Below are 27911 nucleotides of genomic sequence, written 5' to 3' on the forward strand. Positions count from 1 at the left end.
CTCCAAGCACTATTTCCCCTGCTGCATCATCATCTGCCTGGAAAAAAATACGGAAAAAGGGGAAAAAATACATCTTTGGTGGTGGAGCTGAGGGCCGGGCTGAATCGGGGCGGTGGACGCTGCGCTGCTGCCGGGCTGCGGCTCGGGGTCGTCCGTCCCTCAGGGCCCCCCCCGTCTCGGTAACACCCGGTGTCGCGCGCGTGTCGCGCCGTGTCGCGCGCGTGTCGCGCGTCCGTCCCCCACACGCACCGCGAGCGGCCGCGCCGCCTCGCGCGGGCCCAAGATGGCGGCGGGCCGGGCGGGCGCCGCCTTTGTTGGGCGCGGGGGCCGGGCGGCGGCGGCGGCGCGTGCGCGCTGGGGCGCGGCGAGAGGCGGCTGCGGCGGGCGGCGGCGAAGCACCGGCCCCGGCCCTGCCCGGCCCCGGCCCCTGCCCGCGGCCCCCGGCTCGGAGCGGCGCCGGCGTGGATGGGATGGAAGCGGGACCCTCGGGAGCAGGTAGCGGCGGCCGGCGGGAGGTGTGTGTGTGTGTGTGTGTGTGGGGGGGGGGGGGGGGGGGGGGGGGGGGGTGCGCACCGCGGGGGTGAGGAGCGTGTAACGGCGGCCGTGTGCTGAGGGAGGTTGTGAAGTGCGCGACATGGCGGGGGCTGCGGAACGGGGGCCGGGGAGCCCCGCTGGGGGTGTCTGTAACGGGGAGCTGTGAGGTGGGGGCCGTGCGGTGGAGGGATGTGCGGCGGGGGGGGGGGGTGGGGGGTGGGGGTATGTGCAACGGGGGGGTTACGCTGTGGGAAGGGAGGGGGGACCCTGCGGTGGCGTATTGGGGGGTTGTGGGGGGGGGGGGGGGGGGTCCGAGCAATGGTGGGTGAGGGGGCAGACCGGGCGGGGGGGGCTGGGGTGGTGGCTGTGCAGTGGGGGGTGCGGGGAACGCTCCTGTCTGGGGCTCTGGGGCTGCAACCCGCCCGTGGGAGCTGGGGGGTGTCGAGGGGGGGGGGGGGGGGGGGCTGCAGGGCTGCTCAGTTTTGGAGGGGGGGGGTGTGTGTGCAGCGAGGAAGGGCTGACCCCCCCGGGGTGCCCTGGGGAGCAGCAGCCGTGCGAGGGCAGGGGGCAAGGTTGGGGGGCGGCAGGGGGGCCCGTGCGGGGCAGAGCACCCCCAGGGTTGGGATGCGGGGCTGGGGGGACGTGTCTGGCTGCCGGGCTGGGAACGTGGGGGGTGTCCCCAAAGCGCGGCGCGAGCGCTGCGCCAAGGGCCCGTTTTTGCACGGAGGAGCAGCATCAGCATCAGCATCATCCCCCTGGCTCCCCATCCCCCCTGTTGTGTGTCCCCCCCCCCCCCAGCGCGATGTTTTGGGGTTCAGGCTGGGAGCTGGCGTGGGGCCGGCGATGCTGCGCGCCGTGACAGCACGAAGCGGCTCCTCTCCCCACGCCGGGGCACGCGCGGGGTCAGGGCTGTGCACGGCAAGGGGCTGGGGTGTGTGTGTGGGGGGGGAGCTGAGCTCCAGAGTCACCCCGTACCCCCTGCGTCCCCTCACCTCCACCTCCATAGCTGAAGGCACTTTCAGCCCAGGCCCCTTCACGCCGGCCTGCTCTGTGGGGGGTTGGAGAATCGCTCCCCAAAACTCACCCTCCCGGCCGTCGTGTCGGCAGCCGCTCGCTCCCGTGCCTGGCGTGAGCATCGCAAACTTGGGCTGCTCTAAGTCGCAGAAGGGTTTTGGTGCCTAAAACAAGGCAGGAGGAGGGGAGGGAGCGGCAGGGACCGAGGACTGCTGCCCTTTTGTGGCTCTCGTGCTGGCAAGTTTGCTAACCGCTGTAACGCAGTGGCGTGGTGAGACTTTGACGTAAAACCGCTGCACATTTACAATCAAACTTTGGTCCTTCCTTGTGGTATTTAATTTTAAGTGTGGCACGGACACCTCTTCATGTCTGTGTTACCTTCTGGCTGCTGGCGCTTTGTGTTTGGGGCTGATTTATTGGCCTCTGGAAGCCGTGATTTGGCAGCTGCACGGGGGCGTCGCGGGCTTTGCTGGCGACTCGGGGTGATGCAGATAACGCCTCCAGTGTGCCCGTACCCTCCAGCCTTAACTAATTCTGTTAAGGTACTTTAAAACAATCTCTGGGATGGGATGGGGCCACGCTCAGGGGGTTGGGTTTGGGTTTCAGTCCCGCTGATGATGCAGGGGTCCCCAGGGCAGTGGGGGCTGCGCTGGGAGCAGGGCTCTGATGCTGTGCTCTTGGGAGTTTCTCCTTTCCTCCCTAAATCTGGCTGGGGGACGTATGCGCCTGCCCGGGTCACCTTGTGTGCAGGGGAGACATTCACCCCATGTCACAGGAGCCACCGCGGATCCCGCCCTGCCTTAGCATCCCTTTGCCTGCCGACAGAGCCTGGCTATGGGCCTGAGCATCGTGTACGAGCTTAAACAATGCTGGGCTGTGACCTGCCAGGGTAATAAAGAAGAAATACAGCGTGTGCCTGGATGTGCCCAACGTGAAGATGCCTGGAAAGGCGGCAGGGGAAGCTGGGACACCTTCTGACCCGCAGGCACTGCCTGGGGAGGTACGCGTGTGCTAGTTTTTCAAACTGAAGTCGATTTCCCCTCAACTTTTAGTTTTCTTTATCCCTCACAAACTTCCTAAAAGCTGTTAATCTTAACTGTTGTCTTCCTGTGCTAAACCCTGTAAAAACCCCAAAGCTGTTCCGTCTGTTGGATCTCTTTATCTTCAGGAAACATGAAATCACACATGCCTGTTTCTGGGACAGGATTATACCAAGAAACAAAGCCGGGAGAAGCACCTTGCCTGGGGACACGGCACAGTATGATTTATCTCTAAACACTTTCTGCAGCCGCTTTCTAAACCCCAGGAAGAACAAAACAGGGACATGTTATTAAGATGGCAGACGCTAAAAGGAAGCCAAATCAGGCAGAAAAGCACTGCTCTTTCGGCAGGGTGATCTGTGGCAGAGCTCGTGCGGGTTTTAACCTCCTCACCGGGAGCCCCCGGCCAGCGGCTGCCCTCGGCATGGCACACCCAGCGCGGGGACGCGAAGGGACGTGGAGAGGAGCCGGTGTTGCCTTTGTCCTGTCCCCTCCGGCGCTGGGGACTGCCTTTGTCTGCAGCTCCCAGCTCTGCGCGTCCCTGGCTGCTGGCTGGAAAGTCTGGGAGCAGCGTGAGACCCTGTGGGGCAGGCAGGAGGGGTGTCAGCCTTTGCCCGGTCCGGGTGCTGTTAGTGGGGACCCTGGGCTTGCGGTGACACAGTCCAGACGAGCCACCCGGTGCGTCTGGCAGAGGTGGTAGCACTCGTGGTGCCTGGTGCTTCGCACACCCCAGCGCAGGGATCGAAAAGGGGGACACGGAGCCGCTGGGCAGCCAGGGCTGGCTCAGCAAGACCCTTGTGGGTTGGCTCATGTCACCGTGGGTCGAGCCATGTCCGTGCCGCTGGCACCACCGCGCCGCTCTCCCTGAAGCAGCTGATTTACAATCCCTGAGAACGGGTGTGGTGGAGGTGGCGATGCTCCTGCTGCTGTTTCTTCCATCACAACATCCGCAGGTTCGCTCTCTGGCCCAGCCCGGGGTGCGGGGACACCGGCCTTGTCTGCGGCAGCATCAGGACAGGTTTTAACTTGACACTAAGAGTTTGTCTCCTGTGATTTCCAAGCGGAAAGCTGAGGTTTGACGTGGTACAATGATGCCCTTTGCAGCACTTTGCGCTTAGTATCAAGGATGCAAAGAACTAAACTGCTTTCAGAAGTAAATACCGTAGTAAAACAGATTAGAGCCCGTCTTGCTGCATTTCTTGAAAGCAACCACCGTAACACGGGGCAGGAGCAGCGCTTGGACAGCTCAGACTTTCCCTCAGAAGATGGGCTCTGGTGCACGGGATGGGTTTAACACTGCACGTCGATGGCTGCAGCCTCTGCCCTGCGTGGGTGTGATCTGCTTAAACCCAGTTTAGTGTGGAACTGAAAAGCGGCTGCAGCTACGTGAACCTGGTTGTGCTCACGGCGACTCGGGAAGGAGCAGGCGGCGGGTGCGATGTCTGGGTTGGCAGAGATGAGATGGTGCTTTTTGAAGTCTGGGCTTTGTTGGACGGTGTCGCTCGCTGCTTAGAGCTGGCGGTTTTGAAGAAGTTGAGCCTGGCGACTGGGAAAGCCAATTGCTCACCCTGCCAGCAGTTGCCTTTCCTGCTGGTGCTGCCACTTGCTTTGCCTCCTGACTGGGGGGGGGTTTGCTTCCATGGGGGGCTTCTGGGGTTGGTTTAGAGTGGGAGGTGGCTCAGGGTGAGGACAGACCATGCTGTGTGTCTGGCGTTTGGCATGCTGCAGCCCGGCTTGCTCCTCTCTGATTCCCGGCTGTATTTTGGTGGGGCCGGGTGTGCAGGGAGGGGGCTGTCGCGGACCCGCCGCCGCAATAAAACTCCCTTTTGTCTCGGCCCCGTTCCCGCGGCCCCTTGGCTGAATGCGGCGCTGGAGAGGATTTAAATGACATGGTAATTTCATGCTGTCCCACCGGCGGCTTTGCCGGGGCGCAGGCAGCTGTTGGGCAGCGGATCGTGTTCCCCAGCTGTTACAATAAATAATGGAAACAAAGCATATTCCAGTGCTAATTATCCCAAATGGACTTTCACCTTGACGGTGCTGTCCTCACCGCAGTCTCTGCCCGCCGGTGCTTCCCGCGCACCCGGCGGAGGGGTGGCGGTGGCCGCGATGCTCCCGCCGCCGGCGCGTCCCCCAGGGCACGGCTTTTGTGTGCGAAAGTCTGTGATTTCTCGCGGGCCGCTGAATTTATAATGGCAGGCGGATTTCATCCCGCTCACTGGCCGCATTGTGCTGCAGGAACAACACTCGCCCTCCAGCCCCTGGCCCGGGGCGCCTGCATTTACATGACAAAGTGGGAGCCTGTGCAGCTTCGCCATGGAGAGTCGAGGTATGCAGAAGCCCCCCTGTCACCGGGCGGTTTGGGTTGTGTTTTAACGAGGCTGCTTCTACGAAAGGGGAACCAGCATGTTTCGTCGCTGGCCCCTTTTCTGCTGCTCCGAGCCTGTAGGCACAAGGTGCCCGGGGATGCCACGTCGCGCTGCCTGGGGTTCCCTGGCACAGCGTCCTCCGAGCCAGGCAGAGCGTGGCTTTCGGGAGGATTCACATTGAGGCAAATTGTGGGGAGTCCCTGAGCACCCCAGAGCAGGAACATGGTGTGGGAAGGAGTGAGCCCAGCCTGTGTGTTCACCAAAGAGCTTTGGGGTCTCTCCTGCCTGGGCCAAAGCAGCCAAGGCCAAATGAGAGCACGTCTTGCACGCCGAAGGTGCTGGATGCCGCAGCTCCCTCGGGTGCCAAGTGTCGCCCCTGATCCCCCTCCCTGTTCTGGCTGCCCCCGTGTCACCACTCTTATAAATAACCATGTCCTGGGTAGGCACCACTGCACCCGGCCGTGCACAGGCACTGGCAGATAATGGCTTTTTAAAAATCTTTGGATCTCAAAGTAATTTAGAAAGAAAAAGTCATTATCGCTCCCCGCTTTGCTGGGTGAGCTCTGGGCGGGCGGTGTGAGCCTGGGGCTGGGCTGCCGGGGCGGCTGCTCCGGCTCATCGCATTCAAGGACACCAAAATAAAACCCTCTGAGTCAGCCCAGGGGTGAACTTTCCCATCCCCGATGCTGGTCTGGTGTCCCACCCTGGTCTTTGCAGAGCGTCTCCCTGCCGCCGCGGCGCTGCTCCTTCCAGCCAGGCTGCCCATTTATATTACCATGCGTTTGCAGTATCTTGTGCTTCACATCAAACTCTGGAGCCAACTTTTGCGTTGCTGGAGGCTGAATCCTTCATCTGTGATTCATGATCCTAATTGCGAGGTTTTATGTTCATAAAGCATCTGGTGATTCTCCGGTGGGAGGGTGTGTGTGGCAAAGCGTTGTTTTCGGGTTGACCAGGGTGGTGCCGGGGTTGTGCGATGGGTGCAGGACCATTGGGCCTCCCCTTGGCAGCACAGCTCCTGCCAGCCCCAAACCTGCTTTGGCTCCTCTCCGGCACCTGCCGAGCTGTGGCTGCTGCCCGGCGTCCTCTGCATCCACGGGGACACCGTGGGCACACGGGGATGCCGTCCTGCTCACGCACGGCTGCCGGGGTCATCTCAGGGGTGAGAAGGGCCAGAAGAAGAGAAACCGCGGGTGCTGGCCTTGATGTGGTTGCAGGGGAGGCAGCGGGGAGCTGCCGCCCTCCGGCAGGTCTTGTAAGTGAGCTGAGCAGTTTCTCACTCGAAAGGCAGAGCAGGGACCGGAGGCTCCAGCAGCGCTGGCAAATACCTCTTTGATTGTAAACCATGATTTAAAAATGCATCAGCTTGCAGCCAGGTAGCTGGAGATTGCCAAGAAATGTTTGTCATGTGGAGACATGAATTACACGGCGAGTAGCTCATCTGAAAATCAGTTTCTTAAAACGAGCTGCCCCTGGAGCGCGGTGCAGCCGTTTGTCTCAGGGTGCTGGCAGCCGCCCTGCCCCGGGCAGCTGCAAGTGCTTGGGGGGGTCCGAGCCCCGCGGCGGCCTCTGAGATCCCCATCTTGCTCATCAGACTGCTAAAAGTCCCATGCCGCCTTCTCCGAGGAGGTGCTGGGGCCAGGTTAGCCCCAGGCTTGGGACTCCCAGCAGATTTTGGGGCTCCCAGGCTCCCGCCGCAGGGCAGAAGCAAGAGCAGAGGTTGATTTTGCACAAGTTAAGGTCGCAGTTTGGTCCCTGGACGCTCGCAAAGGTCATCCCATCCCCTTGGTGTCCTGTGGTGCGGTGGCCTTCCATCAGCAGGAAAAGTCTTGCAGTGATGGGATGCAAAAGTAAAAAGCAAATTTGAAGCTTAGTTTGCTTCTCTTCTGTTTTTCTGCTTCTGGTATTTTTAGCCTGGAATTGAAATTTGAATTTTAAAAGGAAGTGGATGGAAGCAAGGGGTGCTAAGAGCACCATGTGTTCAGGAACCTAAATTGGAGCTGGGACACTGTTTGGGGGCGACTTGGACAGTTGGCCACCCAGATGGAGCGCTCCGAATATCCATGCGCTGCGCTCCCTGCACCCAGCCCAGCTGGCCGAGACCTCACGGGGTCTGAGGAACAAAGCAGAAGATACAAAGTGGGATAAGTGGAGATGGGCAAAGTGGGAACTGGGCAGGAAGGGCAGATCTCGCTTCAGTGAGCGCTCGGTGGTGTTGAATGCTGCTTTGGCAATATTTGAAGATACTGTTGAGTCCAAGGGTGCTGTCAGTTCAGAAATGTGGCTCAGTCCCGAGGCCGTGCACTGGTGCCCATTGTGCATCTTCACCAGTAAGTCTGTGTGATGGGCTTTGGGAAAAACTGGTACTTCCTTCTTTATGGGTTTGGGGTACATGCTGCTTGAAGTCGGGATTTGGGATTGACTTTTTTTCCACTACCTCTCACAATTCATAGGAGGTTTTCATCAAAGTGTTTTTAATTTTCTCTGTTTTTTATCAGCCACTTCCCTGGAGTTAGCCTTTCTTACTGATGTCACTGTTGTTTGGGGTTTTTTTGCTGAACAGCAGTTGAGAATTACCTTGGGGAGGGGTTAAGGATAAAAGGAAAGTTCAGGTACTGGGATGTGAGTTATCCTGTGACTTGGAGTTTGAAACACCTTCGTTAATAACCAGTATAAAACCAAAGGGAGCTGTTATCCTGCAAAATCTAGCAGTTAAATAATCGCGTAGTGCAGATGCAATAACGTGTTTCCTGTTTCTTGTGGCATCCTGCCTCCGACAGCGAGTCAAAATTTGCTGGAGGATGGAGGGCAAACACAAGTGTCTGCAGGTCCCTGCTGAGGGATTATCCAGGGACTTGCATGCCCCTGGAGAAGGGCAAAGCTGCAGCTCTGTGCCAGTGGAGCCGGGGCTGCCGTAGCCTGTGCCACGCCAGGCCCTGGGGCTGCTGCCGGCTCCTCACTTCTCCTCCAGCAGAAGTCCCGGGTGTCTCAGCGGGGCCGTATTTCTCTCCCCGGAGCAGACGTCGTCCCTCGCCTCCTCCCGCCGGGCTGAGCCTCCCCATTGTGCCGGCGCTGGCTTGTAAATCAGAGGGACAAAGGCTGCCTGTGCTGCCGGGGTGTCCTGGCTGAGCTCCCTGCAGCAGGACCACCCCAGCCCTGGCGCGGGGGCAGCGTGTGCCTGCAAACCCCTTCCCTGCTAAAACCAGCCCCGGGTGTTCCATGAGCTGCAGAGCTGGTGGAAACTGCGTGGAGGTGGGGGTAAAGTGTATCCACCAGGCAACAGCTGGCAGATGGAATGGGTGAAACTGCTCTCTGCCTGGCAAAGCCCCCTGGCAGCTTTAAATGGGTGCTTCCTTCTTTGGGGCTCACAACAGCGTTCCATTTCTCCTCACTCCTCAACTCAGCAAGTCCAGAGCTGCCTCCTGCTCAGTGCTGGGGAGCTGTCAGAGCTCGGCTATTTTTGGAGCTGCCCTTACAACAAAGTGCTCTGCACACCAGAGCCCAGCACGGGTCGGCTTTGATGTGGCCGTCCCTGCCGTGCAGGCGATGCTCGGCCCTCTCTGCACTTGTTGGTCAGCAAACAGCATCCCTGCAGGATGGGATGCTGGGAATGCCTGGAGAGATGTTCCGGAGGGTTTCCTACGGTGTGAGCCAGGAAAGGGATGGACAATAAAAAGACACCACAGCCCTTGCAGGGCTGGCCTTGGTCTGAGTGTATCTTCACTAATTCAGCGTGCCGATGTCTCCCGCACGCTTCAGGCGAAGGTTGCTGCTGCAGACCTGTGGCGAGCTCTCGGCACAGATACGAGGCTCTACTTGCTTTGTAAAACCAGGGCTGGAGAGTTTCTTGCCGCCATTCTAGCTGTTTGCATATTGCAGCATTTCTTGGGTGAAACAGAAGTTGAAGCGCAGGTTTGCGGTGGTGTAGCGGGTGCTTTCAGAGCTCTTTTAATGTGGGCATTAGGTACAACCTGTCCTTCGGTGTCAGGAGAGCTGAATGTGGCCTTCTGTCCCTGCATCTGGTCAGGGAACTGGGTTACGGGTGTCGCGGTGAATGCCAGGAGGTGGCTGTGCCCATGGTGGGGACGGGTGGTGGGAGTCCCTTGTCCCCCAAAGGTCTGTAGTGCTGCCGTGCGTGGCCCCGAATGAGTTCCTTTCCCTAAGGCAGAGATTATTTACCTGCCAGTGGATGGTCTGACACGGGCACAGCTGATGGTGGCACAGCGGGGCGAGGGTTTGGCGCTGCCCTTTGGTGGCTGTGCTGGCGCTTGCCGGATGGTGCCCAGGGAAGTTGCTTCCAGCTGTGCTGGTCCGAATTCTGCTACCGCCGCCTCCTGGAAGAGCGTGAGTGGTGGGAGACCTCCCAGTTCGGGATGCTGTGACGGAGAGCGCTGTGACTCTGCGTCATCTGTCTTTCTGGGCACGGGGTTTCTCCCAGCCCTCCTGATGCGTTTTCTCGCCCCGCAGCTGCAGGCGCATACCTGCCACCGTTGCAGCAGGTGTTTCAAGCGCCACGTCGGCCCGGGATAGGAACTGTTGGGAAGCCCATCAAGCTCTTGGCCAACTACTTTGAAGTGGACATTCCCAAGATTGATGTGTATCATTATGAAGTGGATATCAAACCCGACAAATGTCCACGCAGAGTCAACAGGTAAGGCAAGTATTAGAGGTTTTGGCGCTCGTTCCCTGCTTCCAGTTTCCTGGTGGAGGCTCCATAAGTGCCAGTGTCTGTTGTCACCAGTGGAAGCCATCAGAGTGACATGGTGACAGGGGTGGCTGGACCCCACCAGCCGTGTTTGTGCAGCAGCGCCGGTTCCTGACAGCCCCGGAGGTCCTGAACCTCAGCACAGTCCCCTGCTTCTTCAAAGCAGCTGTGCTATTTTGGCAACAATCCCATCTTTAAAAATAGCAAGCCCTAGACCTCGGGCCATCGTGTACTTTTCTTTTCTTTGTTTTTCTTTTTGGCGTCCTGCTCGCTGCCCTGGCAGCCTGGATAGCTCTGCGCCCCGAAGGCCGGTGAGCAGATGCTGCAGATGCTTTTGGTGGCTGCGGGCAGCGAGTCGCTCCCCCTCGCCCCCCCGGCACGCGCGGCAGGTCTGCGGCCAGCTCCGGTTCTGCCGAAGCCGATGTACTGAGCTGCAGGGCAAGGCGCCTGGCTACTTGCCCGGGGGCCCTCCTGCCCGGTGCGGGTAACTCGGCTCTGCTCTCTGGTGCCCTGCGGCTCAGAAGTGCCCCTGGGGAGGGAGGCTGGGGACCAGGCAGGTCGTAGAAGGTGTCAGGTTGTAAAGAAACCGGCAAAACGAACCTCGCCCTTCTCTCCCCCTGCTCCTCTTTCTTTCCCTGCTTGCCTGCGTAGGGAAGTCGTGGAGTACATGGTGCAACACTTCAAACCGCAGATCTTCGGCGACCGAAAGCCGGTCTACGATGGGAAGAAGAACATTTACACTGTCACGGCCTTACCCATTGGAAACGAGCGGGTAAGAGTGGGCAGCGAGCCCCGTGCAGGCAGCACGACCTGCCTCCTGCCTGGGAAGGACCAGCTAAAAACAACCACCTGCCCCTGCACCTGCGGGGGTGCCATGATCGCTTCCCTCCCTTCTGCACCCAGGTTGACTTCGAGGTGACGATCCCAGGGGAAGGCAAGGACAGGATATTTAAGGTCTCCATCAAATGGATGGCCATCGTGAGCTGGCGCATGCTGCACGAGGCCCTGGTCAGCGGGCAGATCCCTGTCCCCCTGGAGTCTGTCCAGGCGTTGGATGTTGCCATGAGGCACCTGGCTTCCATGAGGTACCTGTGTCGCGGGACGAGCGGCGGCTCGGAGGGGCTGGGGGTGCTTCACAGTCACTGCCAGTGGGGCTGGCCTGTGCTGTTTGATGCCGTTTTCTAACAGGAATTTGCTGTAGCCTTTCCAACTGCACTGTCAGTGAAGGCTTTGTATGCTTGCCATAAGTTAGCTCTGACAGTTCTAACGTACTGTAGAAATGTGTTTTAAACACTACAGGCATGAATGTAAAAAGGTGTATGGGAAAAGAATGATCCAAGTATTAATTTTCTTATTTTTTTCAGGTACACTCCTGTGGGCCGCTCCTTTTTCTCCCCCCCTGAAGGTTATTACCACCCCCTGGGAGGCGGCAGGGAGGTCTGGTTCGGTTTCCACCAGTCGGTCAGGCCTGCCATGTGGAAGATGATGCTCAACATTGATGGTGACGTATTTTTCACACTGGAGTGGAGGGGCTGGGTGTTGTTTGTGGAGGCCGGATCCAGCCGGCTCTTGAGGCAGGTCTGTCTGCTGGGCGAGAGCAGAGACGCATCGTGGTATCTGTCCCGCAGTGTCGGCCACCGCCTTCTACAAAGCCCAGCCCGTAATCGAGTTCATGTGCGAGGTGCTGGACATCCGGAACATCGACGAGCAGCCAAAGCCCCTGACGGACTCGCAGAGAGTGCGTTTCACCAAGGAGATCAAAGGTAGAGCCCCCGGGGAGTGCTGGGGGACCCGGCCCCAGCCGGTGATTCCCCAGACACCAACCGTGGCTTGTCTCTGAGCCAGCCCCTGCAGCGAGGTGCGGGGCACAGGTCTTGCACATTTAAAATGTCTCCTGGGCTGCTCTTGCCTCCCTTGCGCACTTCGCTGCAAGCATACCTGCTCTGCCAACAATTAGTGATTTAAGGCAGGTGTTAGTGGCCTCCTAGGGAAACTGGGCGAAGGGGAGTCGCTCCCACCTTTACCAGTGACTCTGCTGTGTCTCCCTGTCTCACATCAGGTCTGAAAGTGGAGGTTACCCACTGCGGGCAGATGAAGAGGAAATACCGCGTGTGTAACGTTACCAGGCGGCCGGCCAGCCACCAGACGTAAGGCGGGTGGGAAGATGCCCTTGGAAAAAACCTGAGCTGTTCTCCCTTTTAGCAACTGCTGGTGTTGTTAGGGAGAGCTGGGCAGGGAAACTCCGACCTGTGGTGGCAGAAGGAGATGTGTTCGTGCTCCACAGCGGCTCGTGCGGCTCCGTGTCGTGAGCGGGATGCAGGGCAGGGTGGGAGTGCAGAGGATGCTTTGTCTGGCAAGCAGCACACTGCAGCAGGCGGGAGCTAACATGCCAGGAATTGTCCTAGTTTTTACCTCCGAGTTTGGTTTTCTTCTTTCTTAAAATAGATGCTGCCAAAGCAGAAGCTTTGTCAGGGGATAAAGCGATTCCCTGCCTTGAAATTATTTGCATATCCCTGGGAGCAGGCTGGGCCTGGGCACCCCTCTCTGTTGGGGGGCTGCCCTGCTCCCCACAGCCCCTCATGGAGGTGGTGCCCTCAGCACCAAGCTGTTGGGTGCCACAGCCCACTGGTGTTTCCAGGGCTCATCGCTGGGGTTTGCCCTGGGAATTGCCCCCAGGGAGGCTTAGAAGCAAAGTGGGGTTCAGTGCAGAGACTGGGAGGGGAGCAGGCGGACCCTGCTGCCCTCCCCGTGCTGGCAGCGGTGGGGACAGTGCTCGGGCAGGAGGGGCTGTGCTTGAGCTTTTGGCTGGGTGCTCACAGAGTGAACCTGGGTGTAGGGGCGGGGAATGTTTTTCAGGCCATCTGCCCCTCAGGTTTCTGCAATATTCCCAGAAATTTTGTCAACTAGTCAAAAAAAAAAAAAAAAAATAATGACGAGAAACTTTGGCTTGTGCTGTACCCAACCCAAGCACTGGCAGAAAATCTCTCCTCCCAGTTGTTGCCCGATACCAAACCAGCAGTGCCCGCTCCGGCTGGTGCTGTGAGGCTGCGGAGCCCCCCCTGAAGCAGGGGTACCTCCCTCACCACAACCACGTTTCCTCATTGCACAGCCCCATCTCCGGGTGTATCTCATTGGGGCTCAAGCACCTGTCACCACATGCACCCCGCTTTCCCTGTGCTCCAGCATCCTTGGGTCCCAGCCCTGGGGCTTGGCGAGCACAGGAGGAACGCGACGCCCCGCCAGGGCGGTTGGGCTGGCTCACCTGTCTAATTTTGGCTCCATAAAGAATATCGAGTCAATTTTTCATTTTCATGGAGCTCTTTATGGAGCTGGAAACAGCTGGTGCTGGGTGAGGCTGGGTATCACATGCTCTGGCCATGGACAGTGCGGCACCCCTTAGCCCTGCCACTGGGAAGTTTATTTTTTTATTTTTTTCCCCCGTGGTTTTGAAGGAAGATGTAGCCCTCCTGCCCCCCATGCTCTGCCCATCCCAGAGCTACTGCCCCATACTGGGAGAGGCTGGTTAACCTTTCCCTGGAGCTCAGCTCGGCTCCCAGGGAGGGCACCAAGCACAGAAGTCCTCCTGAGTGCCAGTGTGCTGTATTTATGTACCTGACAGTGGCATGTGTGGCATGTCCTGCAATAAACATTTGTGCTGATTAGCTGGATTAGTGAGGGAGAGCTTTATTTAGGGACCTCAGTCCCACACTGGGGTCAGAGTATTCCTGACTCAATTTCTGAAAATACCACTGTTGTGCTTTTTATTTTCTTTTGTGGGAGCCTGCCAGTTCCCTCTTCCCAGCCAAAGTAGTGCTTGAGGCGTGGAAGTCTCTGTTTTGAGTAGGTGCATCCTTCATGTCCTGTCTCTGCCAGGTTTCCCCTGCAGCTGGAGAGCGGTCAGACAGTGGAGTGCACAGTGGCTCAGTACTTCAAGCAGAAATACAACCTGCAGCTGAAATACCCCCACCTACCCTGTCTCCAGGTTGGCCAGGAGCAGAAGCACACGTACCTGCCCTTGGAGGTGAGTGTTGGCTCTGCACTGCTCGGTGTCCCGGCTTTTGGGCACCATGCAAAGGCAGGTGGCCTTTGCTGGCAGATGCATGACAATATTCTGCAGCTAATGTGTCGTGGGCACTAGTTACCTCATTGTTGACCTGGCCAGTGCCGCTTCTAATAAGGGAGGGAGGAGACCATGCAGTAAAAATGCCGTTTTCCTGCAGCTGCAGGCTCAGCACCTCTGGATTGGGGCTGGCTGCAGGGCCTGAGTGCCGTGCCCACGGGGCAGCTCAGCCATGGTCCCCTGTGTCTCGCCTGTCACTAACACATAGCTGCTGTCTCTCCCCTGCCGTGCAGGTGTGCAACATCGTGGCAGGCCAGCGGTGCATCAAGAAGCTCACAGACAATCAAACGTCAACCATGATAAAAGCAACAGCCAGGTCTGCCCCAGACAGACAGGAGGAAATTAGTCGCCTGGTACGTGGCACGAGTCCCTGGGAGGGACGGTGTCAGGGCTGTGGCTCTTATGGCAGGTTACAGCATCGTGTCCATGGTGAACCTTGCTGTGGTTCTGCTCCTCAGCTGCTCTGCACTGGAGAGAAGATGCTGGTGGGGTTAATGGCTCGGTTTTATCCCCCTCTTCTCACTGAATCCCCAGTCAGAAATGCCCATGTGTGTGTCATGGATGTAGAGGAGTGTCATGCATAGAGGAGCCCAGCTCAAAGTGACTGTGGAAACTCATGTGCAGCAAATTCAGGTCTTCACGCTAATGGAACCTGACCCGAAGGGAGCTGGAACTAAAAATAGGAAAACAAATTAGAGAAATGACCCTGGCTCTGGGTGTATGTGGGGACTGTGCGTTGTGGGGCTGCGGTACAGAAACTCTGTCTGCAGGTCAGCCTGGGGCGAGCCAGGGGCACCCAGCGCTGCCAGTGGCTGGGCAGGAGCTGGTTAATGGTGCTGTTCTTCCCCAACCTGCCGTCTCTGGGCTTTTGAAGCTGGGGGCATTTGATACTTGTTCTGAGACTCCTGATAACTTGTCAGTCTGAACTTTCCCATTGGAGCCTTAAATCTCAGGAGCAGGCTCAGCTCTCGGTTGCGTTGGTCAGTGTGTTCAAAAACCAGGTCCCCCGTGGGTCAGTTTGGAGAACAGGGTTTGGGGCTTTGAGCTGAACCGCTTGCCCTCCCCGTACGGAGAGGACGCCAGCTCTGTAGAGAACATGACTTTCGGTGCCCGTGTTTCCCGGCCAGCTGAAGCTGCTGGGATGCAGCTGTTGGTCTCACTCCCTCCTGTGGCCCGTCCTTCCCTCTGCAGATGAAGAACGCCAGCTACAACCTGGATCCGTACATTCAGGAGTTTGGGATCAAGGTGAAGGATGACATGACGGAGGTGACGGGGAGGGTCCTGCCGGCGCCCATCCTGCAGTACGGAGGCAGGGTAAGCAGGGCTGCGCTGCCCGGGGGCTGAGCTGCGTTGTGCAGGGAGATGCTTTCACACCAGAAAACGCTGATTCTGATCAAAACGTATGCTACCTTCAGGACTGTAGGTTAGAGCCGGTATTTTTTATCACAGTGCCTTGGGTTTGGGTTTTTTTGCGATATACCTCTTCTGGAAGTCGTAGCCAAGCATCATTCAGTGACAAAAAGACAAGGCGAAGGGGAGAGGGATGCTCAGGGTTAAGGCAGCTTGGGTGAATTTTCCATCACCTTTGAGGAGCTGAGCTTCCGAATCGCCCGTCGCCACACGCTGCGGCAGACCCTGGCCGCGCAGGGAGTTGGCTCCGGCGAGGGCGCGCGGCTTTGCGGTGGGGAGCACCCCCACGTGCCGTGGTTGTGCTCCCCAGGGGCTGCCGGCGTGGGGCCGGGCAGGACGCGGCAGCGCTCTGACCATCTGTTTGCCTTGCAGAACCGGGCCATTGCAACTCCCAACCAAGGCGTGTGGGACATGCGAGGGAAGCAGTTCTACAACGGCATTGAGATCAAAGTCTGGGCGATTGCTTGCTTTGCCCCGCAGAAGCAGTGTCGAGAGGAGGTGCTGAAGTAAGGAAAGGGGCAGCCCGCGTGGGTGGGACGACGTGGGGGAGCCGTGGCTCGTGGTGCAGCCACCCTGCTGCTCCCAGCCTGGCTCTGCACATCCTGCATCGTTAACACTGGATCTGGCTTGCTCGTGGGACAAATTTGATCCGGGTTCGGACTCGGGTGTTCAGTCTTGTTTCTGTTAGTTTACCCAGAGTGCCTGACTGTTTATCCTGGCTGCAGACAGTCCCTGAGCCATCGCCAAGCCTGCCAGGTTGGCGTGAGCGCATCGGCACTCCAGCACATGTGAGCTGACAGTCAGGCTCTCCTCGATCTGCATTTTGCATCAGGTAGCTGCAGTACTGTGATCTGATAACTGCCAGCCCTAAAGCTGTGTTGGACTCCTCTCAGCTGAATCTCCTCAGAGAGATGGGGTTGTGAGGGATACCTAATTAAAAGTTTCCCCAATACCCATTTTGAAGTAATATAATTCATGTAGGAGAAATCCTAACTCACCATGGGGTTTTATTACAGAGAAGTCTTAAGATTTCTGAAAAGCTTTGGATGCTTAGAGGTTCTCTGCTTCGGTAGCAAAGCGACACAGAGTGGGGACAGTTTATCTGATTTAGGGAAATAGTCACCTTGGTTTTGGATTCTGCCGGGGACTCAGTTTTCTCCTGACCAAGAGTGGGTGCACTGAGACGAGGATTTTTTGTGCCTCTCTGGGTGTTTGGCACAGCTAACATTTGGGATGCTTTGGAGCAGCTCAAAGCTTCTACGTTTGCAGAAACTGGGTGGAGGTGGGAGTGACACCGCGCTCCTCTTGTGTTCCCTTCGGGGCAGAGCTGGGAACCCCAGCTCCCTCTGCCTCTCCCTGCATCAAGTTTATCCTTGGCAATCCAAAAATCCAGAGTGTGGCTGAGCACTTTGTCCGGTTTGGTAAGTGAAGGCTTGCATCAGCTTTGCAAATCATCTGGAAATCAAGCAGGTCTGCTCCCCCCTTCTCCAGCTTTCTAAGGGAGAACGGCTCACAGCTCCGTCACTCTCCAGGAGGAGTCAGTACCCGGGTAAGAGGGTACTGAGAGGGGATGGTTCAGCTCTAACATGTGTTGGGTTTGCGTTTCCCGTGCCGCGTGCTTGCTGGGTTGCTGTGAAACCACGGACACGGTGATGTGCTGTCCCCAGCTCTGCCCTGTGCCGCAGCACTCCCGCCACGGGTCCCCTCTCGCTGGGTGGCCGGGGTGCGCGGCAGAGCTGCCCTGCGGAAGGGCTCCGGGCTGAACGCTTCTCCCCCCGGGCACAGGAACTTTACGGACCAGCTGCGCAAGATCTCCAAAGACGCAGGGATGCCGATCCAAGGCCAGCCCTGTTTCTGCAAATACGCCCAGGGTGCAGACAGTGTGGAGCCCATGTTTCGACACCTCAAGAACACCTATTCAGGGCTCCAGCTCATCATTGTCATCCTGCCAGGGAAAACACCGGTGTATGGTGAGTCTGGGGCAGGGGCGAGTGGGGAGAGGAGAGAAGAGGGGCTTTGCTCTCACTCAACAGGGCTGGCTCTGCTCCTCTTGCCGTGATTTCTCTCCCTGTTTCCGAGGATGCCGCTGGAAGCGGTGTGTTGCTGATTGCCTGTGTGTTCACCTGCCTCCTCTGCCGCAGCCGAGGTGAAGCGCGTTGGGGACACCCTCCTGGGAATGGCCACGCAGTGCGTCCAGGTCAAGAACGTGGTGAAAACCTCCCCGCAGACCCTTTCCAACCTCTGCCTCAAGATCAACGTCAAACTTGGCGGGATCAACAACATCCTTGTGCCTCACCAGCGGTTCGTACGGCTGCTCCCTCTTGAGCTTTTGGGGCTATTTCCCAGGTCCCTCGTGGTGCTGCCTGCCTGGCTTTACCTGGGGAAGAGGGGGCATGTGGGCAGCCGCGTAAAGTAACTGTTTGAAATGGGGGTTTGCAGCGTGTCTTGCCTTGTAATGAGCTGTCAGTGTGCCCAGGCCGGAGCGCGGAGATCAGGAAATGTCCTCTGTGTGATCTGCTCACCTCCGCTGGGCTCTGCATCACTCTGACGTGACCCCAAAAGGCTGACTGCTGCTTCCTCTTCTCTCCCACCAGCTCTGCCGTCTTTCAGCAGCCGGTGATCTTCCTCGGGGCCGATGTCACTCACCCCCCAGCAGGAGATGGGAAGAAGCCCTCCATAACGGCTGTAAGTTCCCTGTCTGGGGCCAGGCTCGGCGCCCGAGAGCCCTGCAGGGATGCAGGAGCTGAAACGGGACTTGTGTGTCCACAAAGGGGCTGTGCCACCACTGTCCCCACCGTGACACTTCTCACGCTGACCCCATGCCCCATCTGGTGTTTCGATCCCTCTCCCGGGGGCGGTGGGTCCCCGATTCCCTCCTGCCTCTCCGCAGAGGAGCTGCGGTTTTGGGGAGCTGCCGGGAGAGCTGGCGGCTGCCAGCAGATGGGGCTCGTGATGTGCCGGCCCCCGCGAGCGCTGTCGGGCAGGGGGTGTGGGGAGCTGCTGGACTCATCCCTGCACATCCCGGTCCCTCGGGGCAGCCGTGGGGGGGACCTTCCCCAGGGCGGGGAGCTGGGGTTTTGGAGATGGGGGAGAAACTGGGGTCACCGGGCTTCTGCTGAGCCTTTTGGGGGGAGGAGGATTTGCCTTCAAATGAATAAAGAGCATCCATCGAGCGCAGTGCTGCTCGCGTGCTGGTGAGGCTGGGCGGCAGCTTGTGCCCTTCGTCAGGTTGTAAGACGTTGCCTTGTGCTCGTTGCAGCAAAGGAGAGTGTCAGGTTCTTGTAGTGTCTGTTTTAATTAAGCACATCAGCATTTTCCTATTAAGTTCTTAACTTTCCAGGACTCATAGCTCAGGTTTTCCTTGGCATGGAAATGCGTCTTTGGAGGAGTGTTTTTTTCTTAATTAGAAGGGCTTGGGAAATGCTTTTGGCTGTTTGCTGTAGGTGTGGGTGGGACAGAGCAGTCTGTTTCCTGGCGGCGGCACTTCCCCTCTGAAAACATCTTCTGTGTTTTTTTGTGCAGGACCACTGTGGGGTGTTTTTTCCTAATTTTTATGAAAGCTTTTTTGAAGCTGCAGGGGAGAAGAAGGGTAGAGCCTTTGGATGGCCTAGATCTTGTCCTTGGTGTGTTGTTAATTAGACAGTAGAAGGGGGTCTGAGGCTGAAGCCACAGGGAGCATTGCTGTTGTGCACATCAGCTCTGGCGGTGCAGCCCAAACCCTAGAGCTCCGTTTGCGAAGGAAAAGTGAAAGCATTGCTGAGGGCAGGGGCAGCAGACGCAACGCTGCTGAGGATGTGGGGTGTGCGGTGCTTCCCCTCTGTTCCAGGGGGACGTGGGCCCGCACAGCGAGGTCCCCGCTGGCCACAGTGCAGCGAAGCGGCCGGGCGTTTGTCTCCCAGCGTGGGCCACCATCCGATTTGACGCCCGTGACTCACCGCTGTGCCCCCCGCCCTGCGTCACGGCCGAGCCCGGCTGCTCTCGGCCTCTTTGCCCTGACGTCTTTGAGGTCTCCCCTCCGGAGCGCCCGGTTGCGATGGGAACTCCCCGCTCGACGGCTGCCGCGCGGTGACTCAACCGCGCCGTGTCCTCCGGAGGCGGCGGCACCGACCGCGGCCGTCGGGGCCGGCTCCCCGGCCTGCGGCTCAGCCAGGGCAGGTGCAGGGGCGCCGTGCAGGCAGACGCTCTGTGCAGATGTTGGCCTGGTTCAGTCACCTTTTGGGCAGAGGGTCTCCAGGGTTGTCCTTGTACCCTGGGGGTGTCCTTGCCCTGACAGAAGCAGCAGAGCAGCGTTTGGGGTAAACACCGTACTTTGTGGAAGCCAAAAGCTTCTTGAGCGAGGGATGGAGGGAGAAGGGCTTAGGCAGGCAGAAAGGGCAGCCCCGCTCAGCCCTCCACTGCTGGGCAGGAGGAGCAGAGAGGGGGCAGAGCAGCAACAGCCCCCACAGCCGCATCGCTCAGTGGCACCGGCCAAGTTTTCTCACTTGGAAGTTCCCATAGAAGCTGCAAAGGGTACAGCAGAGTGTGAAACCAGGATGTGGCCACGACCAGAGGTGTCTTGGTACTATTTGCCTGTACAGTATTTGCTGTCCCATCTCCTGATGTGTGAGCTCGGGTGCTCTGCCCACTGCCAGCTCTGCGTGTTGGAAGCTGGTGGAGGCTGGGAACATCCCACGTCCCCTCCGTCCTTCCCGTTGTAAGGCGGGGGCCTGGCCCGTCTCTGTCGCTGCAGGTTGTGGGCAGCATGGACGCCCACCCCAGCCGGTACTGCGCCACGGTGCGCGTGCAGCGTCCTCGCCAGGAAATCATCGAGGACTTGTCCTACATGGTGAGGGAGCTCCTCATCCAGTTCTACAAATCCACCCGCTTCAAACCCACCAGGATCATCTTCTACCGCGACGGCGTTCCCGAGGGGCAGCTCCCACAGGTGAGGACTCCTCGGATTCCTGTTGGCTACGCTGGCTCCCGCGGGGTTCCCTTAGGGTTCCCGGGGACGGCTGGGTGCCGGCGTGTCCCCTCACTCTGCCTGCCCTTGTCTCTCCAGATTCTTCACTATGAGCTCCTAGCAATCCGAGACGCCTGCATCAAACTGGAAAAGGATTACCAGCCTGGCATCACCTACATCGTCGTCCAGAAAAGGCATCACACCCGTCTCTTCTGTGCAGACAAGAACGAGAGGGTGAGTGCCGCGGGGTGCCGGGGCCGGCTGATTCATCCCCGGCTTTTAGGAAGAGCCAGCCCTGACTGTGCCGAGGGGGGAGCTCACTGCTGGCAGGCACAGAGCTCTCTTGACTGAAACGTGCTGCTCGGTTGACTCCCGCATCCGTGTGGATTAGGCTGCCTCTGGAAACCCAGACAGCTGTTTGCTGTTGTTATGAGTTACTGGGTGCTGATGATCCTGGTGACTCTCTTGAAATAGCCTCTGTCAGCTTGAAAACATCTGTTGTTTTGGTGATAGCTGTAGCCGCTGACGTGACAGGATGAATAAACCCCTTGCTTGCTCACAGCTTGTTCGTGTGCGCTGTGCAGTAGCACTGATTGCTCTAGCTTTTCCTGGATTTGATCTAAATTTAGCGGTTAGATCTAGTCTAACCAGACTCTGGCTCTACCAGAGTATGAGGATTTAATCCTGGGAACTGAGGACAGTTTTTGATCGGGGGGCAAAAGCCCCAGTACCTCATGGCGGAGACTCTAGTGTACACTCTGCAGAGATCCCGGGAGTTTTGCTCACTTAAACCTCATTTCTGCAGTAGGATGGGCGTGTGCCCAGCCCTCACCCTGCCTGCTTTCTTTCTGATGCTGTTTGCTCTATCCCCATGTCACGCCTGGTGTTGATACTTGCGGAAAATGCCAGCAAGCCTGTTGGGGCAGGGAGCAGAGCAGGATGGGCTGCTTCTGTCCCCCCTTGACGGGCACTCGGGGAGCGGCTCTGCATGGTGCTCTCAAAGTGAGATGCTGAGATGGGGACCCTGCACCGTGGCCCTGGTGCAGGGCAGGTGTGCTACGGACGGTGCTCTGGGCAGCTGGAAATAACCAAACTCTGCAGTGCTTGGATCTCTCTTTCTATTCCCTGTAGATTGGGAAGAGCGGGAACATCCCAGCAGGAACAACAGTGGATACAAATATCACCCACCCCTTTGAGTTCGACTTCTACCTGTGCAGTCATGCAGGCATTCAGGTACCGCGCTGCCGAGCTGGCTGTTGCGATGCTGCTGCTTTTCTTTGGCTGTTGTCACAGATTGTGCTGTCGGGCATCTGAGCAGGCCCTGTCGTAGCCTCCCTCCAACACCAGAGACGTGGGCAACTGGATCCGAGCTGCCGCTGCGGTGGTTTGGCGAGCAGGTGCCAGGACGGCGCTGCTGCTGCTGCTTTATGTGGCACATCCTTAGTTTCTCTGCTGGAGCCAAAGATCTCTCCTCTGAGATTTTCCTCCTTCAGAGTGGCCAGTTCAGCAGCTTGTCAGCTGGTGTCTGAGCGTGCCGAGCTCTCTGGGACGCCTGGTTGTCAGCTTGGACCTGTTGTCTGGCCGTGGGCGGGAGAGCTGGGGCCAGCCGTCCCTGGAGCAGGCAGCTTGCTTTGCAGCTGCCTTTCTTCAGGCAGCCAAGATTAGTCAGAAACCGTACTGAAAAAATTGCACTCATTGAATCTACAGCTGCTTCCGCAAGGGAGGCTTTTTGGCTTCCTCTCCCCCTGCGAGGACAGCCGGGGGGTGGCCCGGGTCGGTGGGGAGCCGGTGCGATACGCGATGCAGTGGGCTGTGTGGCGGCGGGAGCCGGGGGCGGCAGCGCGGCGTTAATGCTGGTTTGCACCTCGGTGCTAAGGGCTTTCCTGCCTCGCCCTGCCTGTGCACGCGTGGGGTTCTCAGATTCGGGCAGCATGGGCGTCTGTCCTGCCCAGGCTGTCCGCCGGCTCGTTTTGATCGGGGAGGGGGTGGTCAGGCTGCGAGGCAGCTGCCTGTGGTTGCCTGCACCCGGGTGCAGGCAGCACCCCTCACGCTGTCCCCTCTCCTTCCCAGGGTACAAGCCGGCCATCCCACTACTACGTGCTCTGGGATGACAACCGGTTCACCGCGGATGAGCTGCAGATCCTCACGTACCAGCTGTGCCATACCTACGTGCGCTGCACCCGCTCGGTCTCCATCCCAGCCCCAGCGTACTACGCCCGGCTCGTGGCGTTCAGAGCGCGGTACCATCTCGTGGACAAGGAGCACGACAGGTGAGGGGGCTCTGCCCAGGGGGGCAGAGCCCAGGGTTGGGCAGGGGGGCACCAGCACCTGGGACCGGCGTGGTTTAACCCCAGACAGCCACTAAGCACCACGCAGCCACTCGCTCACTCCGTAATAATAATAATTGTAATGAAAAGGAAGATAAAAAGAGAGTGAAATCAAACCCAAGAAAGATAAGTGATGCACAATGCAATTGGTCAGCACCTGCTGACCGGTGCCCAGCCAGTCCCCGAGCAGTGATCCACCTCTCCCGGCCAACTCCCTCCAGTTTATATACTGGGCATGATGTCATATGGCCTGGGGAATCCCAGCTGGGGCCAGTTGTCCTGGCTCTGCTCCCTCCCTGCTTCTTGTGCCCCCTCCAGCCTTCTTGCTGGCAGGGCAGGAGAAGCTGAAAAATCCTTGACTTAGCGGTAAGCCTAGCAATAACTAAAAACATCAGTGTGTTATCAGCATTATCCTCATACTGAATCCAGAACACAAGACTATACCAGCTACTGGGAAGAAAATTAACTCTCTCCCAGCCATAACCAGGTCAGTATCCGCCCCTCACTCTGTTCCATGTCCGTCATGCCCAGGTCCCACACTTTCCAGTACACCCTGGGGGCACGAGCACCCTGCCTTGGTGTTTGAAAGTGCCAGTGTCAGAGCAGTGCTGCAGGCAGGGAGACCAGCACGTAGCTGCATCCTCTTCGGTCCCAGCCCAGGGGGAGCTGGGGATAAAGGAGGGTGAAATCCCCCCCCCCCAAGCTCATCCCGGGAAGGGCATCCCTGGGGAGTTTGAGCGTTCCCAGCCACCTCGAGGTGCCAGGCACAGTCACCGGCACGTGCAGCATCCCCGTACGCTGCGGTGAGATGCCTTCCTGTGCTCGTGGGCCCCAGCCTCCAAGGGGGTTTCTCAGTATTCCTGGGGGGGAAATGCGAAATAATTATGCAGTGATTTCCTTGATTTTCAGTGGCGAGGGCAGCCATATATCTGGACAGAGCAACGGCAGAGACCCCCAGGCCTTGGCGAAGGCTGTGCAGGTTCATCAGGACACTTTACGTACCATGTACTTTGCTTGAAAGCCTAACTTTTGTTACCTCACTCAAGAAAGCTTTCAGATTTGTAGGAGCCATACAAAAAAGGAAGCATTGGGACACCTTGTTTTTTTTCCAATGAGAAATCACTGCAGGGCAGGCAGCGTCAATTCGAGGCAGGAGACCAGCACCACGGGACAGAAAGATCCAACACCTTTGTAGTATTGGAAGAGACTGATGATTATTTTTTTAATTTTTCTGGCTTTGCAAAATTTTGACCTGACCAAACACATGAAGGCATTCAAGGAAGGGATAAAACTCCCAGGAGGCGGAAGCAGGTTTTCATTTTTAAGATGCAATACTATAGACTCCTGACTGTGAAATGGCGGATTTGGTCCTCCGTTGCCCACCAGGCGCTGGTAGGTATTTTTTGTGGGGGTTGGGGGGAGGGGATTTTTAGAGCCTTAAAACAGAAGACTAGATTTATAAAACTAATATTTTAGAATATGAGATGCTTTAATGGGTTGAGGGGAAAAACAACTAGTTTATAGGAGAATTCTAACACTAACAGTTCCCCGCCCCCGAATAATTCCCCCCCATATAATGTAAGGCACCCTAGCACTTAGCTCAGAACTGAAAACTGTCTTCCTCGTGTTAAAAGCTAGTTAGCTGCTGCCATTTGAAGCAACAGTCACAGACTTTTCCATGGGTGAGTGCCTTACTATGATGCTGCAAAATTTCAATGTTTTTAATCTTGTAAGGAAATAGTAATCTTGTCTTGATGGTGGTCCATATTTCCATCGGAAGGAGTTAATTTCTATGGTCCTAAGTTGCAGTTTGTGTTAGATCACGACCTCATGGTGGTTAAACTCCATTGAAAGATGTGCACTTTCACATAGGACACGTTTAATGGCTGCTGACCCATTTTTGTTTCCAATGTACTACTTGTTATTTAAAACTTTCTGACAAATGGGGGCATCTTCATCCCATGAGGACAGAAATCGCTATCGATTTTTTTTTTTTCTTTTTTTTTTTTCTTTTTTTTTTTTTTCTGAATTTTTATGATGGACACCGGGATTTTTTTACTGAACATTATTTTTATACGATACTGAGTCTGTTGCCAAAATACACGAGTCATTAACATTCTCAGAGTTTACATCACCGCACTTCCTGAGGCTGTGCGCTCACACCAGAGATTTCTAACGTTTCCTGTCCGATGAGTGTTACCAGCTGCAGCCCGTGCAGCGCCGGGTCCCCCTCCGGGCCCGGCTCCCCCGTGCATTCGGCACGGGTCTGCCCGGGCCGGCTGCTTTCCGAAGTACCGCGTACCCCAACTCCAGCACCTCCAAACTGTCACCCTCTCTGCTGCTAGGTTATGCTGCTCTTTGTGTCATGGTATCGCTGATCTCATGCACAGGGTTTTTTTCTTCTGAAAGCACACCAGATTTGTTCCTTAGTCAGAACGATGAAATCCTTGTTATTGTCATGGGGGAAACTCCTACTGATTTGTGTTTGTAACAGGAAAAAAGCCTTTTTCCCAACAGTACCATAGTGACTGCTTTTCAGACTCATTTTGCTGCACAGAATGACCGTTATGCACAGCAGGGCAGTAGTAGCAACTCATTACCAATATCATGTGGGCAGATTATCCGGGTTTTTTTTATATGAAAGTGTGCACAGCGCTTCCTTCGAGAGAAAAAATGACGCGCGTGCTCCTACCAAGCTCTTAAAGGGAAGAGCTCTGTTACCATTTTACTGCCAAACGTGAACAGATTTCCAAGGCAGGCCCACCACAAGCACTGCCCCTTGTCAGTACGCGTGGATAGAAGCACACCTTTTTGTTTCGTACTTCCTGACGTTCAAATTTGCCTTGCCTTCATGAAAACCTCATTGGTCATGTTGGCCCATTGATCTGTCCTAGCACCGGGAATTCACTCTACCCGTTTTCTTTTTGGGCAACGTGTTTGTGAAAAATGAAGACATCGATATGCTATGCAAACTAAGTGCTGAGCCCACTGATGTCATGTCTTGTGAAGATCCTACGTTTAGCACAGTCCTATTTTTTCCTCAAGACGACAGTATTTGGTTCATATTCTCCTTTGCACCTTGTGTCAACCTCCACTGCTGTATATCTGCAAGGTGACGGGGAGGAGACCAGGAACTATTCATGGTCAGTAGGGTGGTGAACTCTTAGGAAGGCTTTTAGAGAGTAGGGAATGCATCAACACTAAGTGTCAACGTGAGAAGCCTACATTCCTATACACAAGTGCCTGCATAGTGACACAAATCCAGCACCTCTCCATCTCATCCTCAGAACTCGGGCTTGTGTTCGTTGAAAGCAAGATGATCTCAGAGGGGCTGTACCCACTCACCTTGTGTTAGAAAGCCCCTCGTTAAGAATAAAATTGGGGTTAAGGTCAAGGTTCTCTCTGCAAATCAGTTTGTTCACCAGCATAACAACGGGAAGCACCTGGCTGCTGTTCCGCAGCGAGGGGCAAAGGTATTTTGGTTTCTAGTTTTTATTTTAGTGTTTTAGTTGGGTCTAGAATTCTGAAATGTCTTTTAGTAGCTGTGGCATAGCACGTGCCATTTTTAACCATTTGAAAAGAGATAGTGTGGGCATTTACAGAAACAGCTTGTTGCTCTGTAACAATTTTTTTTAACCTTGAGACTTGAAATGTAAAATGGACCTTTAAGATTTGCACTCATTTGTAAGGTGGCTGTTCATAGAAAACTATGAATGAAGACTCGCTGATGTAGCACCTACTTTTAACAGCAATTTTAACTACACAAAAGCTTCACAGCTTCTGAAACTCTCAGCTGTTGACTTGCAGATCGTGTTCTGCCCTTACTTCACCGTCTGCGTTGGGTTTTCATGGTTTTGAATAAATAAAAAAGCCAAACTCGTTAGCTGCTGTGCCCTTTAAACCCTGTTTCCATTTTGAAGAAATTTAGAAGGGGTTTGAGTTACCCGCATGTTTTGTATAATGGACTATGCACCGTACCTTCTACGCGGCTCCAGCATTCAGCATTTCTACCCTTTTCTTGTCCGAGATGCAAACGAATAACTGCATGTTGAGGTGCTGTGCATTTTGCTACCCATAGCGGATAGGTGTTAACCCAGATACATATCAGGATTTGTAGTTAGCCACAAACCCCCCACGGACATCCCGAATGGCTCCCGAGTCTCTGCCTTCTCCGTGCGCACGTGTTCCTTCTGCAACTGGAAACATCGCCAGGTGCATGCAGTTTTGTGGGAAGAGGAATGACTTTCATTTACCCGTCAGTTGTTGAATGCTGTTTGTTTCCCTTGTCTCCTATGTGAACGTAGCGGGGGCGAGGGCAGAGCAGCCCTCACCCCAGAGCTTCCAGGGGCGGTCGGGGTGTTCTGGGATTCGCAGGCGTTCGACTTGATGTCGTAGTGTCAAAAAGCCCAAGCGTTCAACGTTGCCTCGCGGAAGGTTTTCTTCTTGGAAAATTGAGTGTGAAATAAAAGAATGTGATTCTTTCAGGAAGGGAAGCCAGACAGCAGGACAGCAATAAACAAGTGAAATTCATATCTTGCCTAGAGTGATTTGCACTTCAATAGTTGTGAAAGAAAATTTACGGGACTCCAGTGCTTTTGTGTTCAATTTCTAGCCCCTTTCATACCTCCTTTATACGAGCAAGTGTTGAACTGTACATGGGGTGTTTACAAGACACTCTTTGGGTTGTTATTTTTCTTGTGGTTTTTTTTTTTTTGCTTTAGCTTGAACTCTGTATGGTCCATTTGTTAAATAGACGTGAACAGTTGATGTACAGTACTTACTAAACAAGCAGCAGCACAAAACTTATTTTATTAAGAAAATATGGCTTATATTTTAAAGGTTGAATATCAATTTTTTTTTTTTGTATGCGTGGAATTAAGACTGGTAAAGAGTAATAAAATCCTTGGATTAGGCCAAAAGAAAATACTGTAAGATCATAACCACCTCTTTATTAAAGGAAACGGTATGATTAAAGAGCTCCAGAACATTGTATTTATATTTGATTTGATTGCCTTTGTGGATTTTTTTTTTTAATTTTTTTTTTTTTTTTGCTTTGGTCCTGATTTTTGCTTGCAACTTTGACTTTGCAGTCCCAAGTGTCTGTTACCCTGTAACTGTTGGCAGAAGACCTAAATAAAAGCAATGTGAATATGTTGGGGTGACACTCCTGAGTCAGATTGCGTGGGGAAGGTACAGGCGTTGTCCTGCCTGCTCGCTCGAGAAGGGCTTGGGGGCGAACGGTGAAATGCTGACTGTAGCTGCGTTGCATCAGATACTGTGGAGGATCCCAAAGCCTTTGCTTTCCAGATTTTGATTTAATGAAACACTTCAGTGAACAAACATGTGCTTAAAACATCTTAGAACATGGTAGCCAGTTCTACTTTTTATCAAAATGTCATCCGTCAGAACTGACTTGGGCTGAGCTCCCTGGGTTATTAGAGACCAGAAGC

The 27911-nt window shown here is 55.9% G+C and overlaps 1 protein-coding gene across 3 annotated transcripts; it reads left to right on the forward strand.

The window, feature by feature from the left end:
• Positions 1 to 376: 376 nt before the first annotated feature.
• LOC104361524 (protein argonaute-1) lies at positions 377 to 27612 on the forward strand. Of its 3 annotated transcripts, XR_006165446.1 has the most exons (20): positions 377 to 495; positions 9425 to 9608; positions 10314 to 10434; positions 10566 to 10747; positions 11027 to 11163; positions 11291 to 11425; positions 11722 to 11809; positions 13536 to 13683; positions 14016 to 14135; positions 14974 to 15096; positions 15565 to 15698; positions 16978 to 17162; positions 17334 to 17493; positions 17787 to 17877; positions 19922 to 20116; positions 20234 to 20368; positions 21266 to 21367; positions 22205 to 22404; positions 23371 to 23853; positions 25414 to 27612. XR_006165446.1 is itself a non-coding variant. In XM_042793930.1 (19 exons), exons 1-19 carry the CDS (start codon positions 471 to 473, stop codon positions 23477 to 23479), a joined length of 2574 nt encoding a protein of 857 aa, XP_042649864.1. In that variant the 5' UTR covers positions 377 to 470; the 3' UTR covers positions 23480 to 27612. The 3 variants fall into 3 exon arrangements, 2 of the variants coding, with proteins under 2 accessions (XP_042649864.1, XP_042649865.1); XM_042793930.1 differs by having other exon boundaries at positions 23371 to 27612; XM_042793931.1 differs by lacking the exon at positions 377 to 495 and having other exon boundaries at positions 9484 to 9613; positions 23371 to 27612.
• Positions 27613 to 27911: the final 299 nt, after the last annotated feature.

The sequence above is a fragment of the Tyto alba genome, unplaced genomic scaffold, assembly GCF_018691265.1.
Source record: "Tyto alba isolate M040663 unplaced genomic scaffold, T.alba_DEE_v4.0 Super-Scaffold_20, whole genome shotgun sequence".
NCBI lineage: Eukaryota > Metazoa > Chordata > Aves > Strigiformes > Tytonidae > Tyto > Tyto alba.

What these genes read in the sequence shown, in the direction of transcription:
- LOC104361524 (XM_042793930.1), top strand. Translation starts at nt 471, where the DNA reads ATGGAAGCGGGACCCTCGGGAGCAG. An exon ending in TGTCCACGCAGAGTCAACAG is followed by an intron (nt 9,609 to 10,313) that starts GTAAGGCAAGTA and finishes TTGCCTGCGTAG; the next exon opens with GGAAGTCGTGGAGTACATGG. An exon ending in TACCCATTGGAAACGAGCGG is followed by an intron (nt 10,435 to 10,565) that starts GTAAGAGTGGGC and finishes TTCTGCACCCAG; the next exon opens with GTTGACTTCGAGGTGACGAT.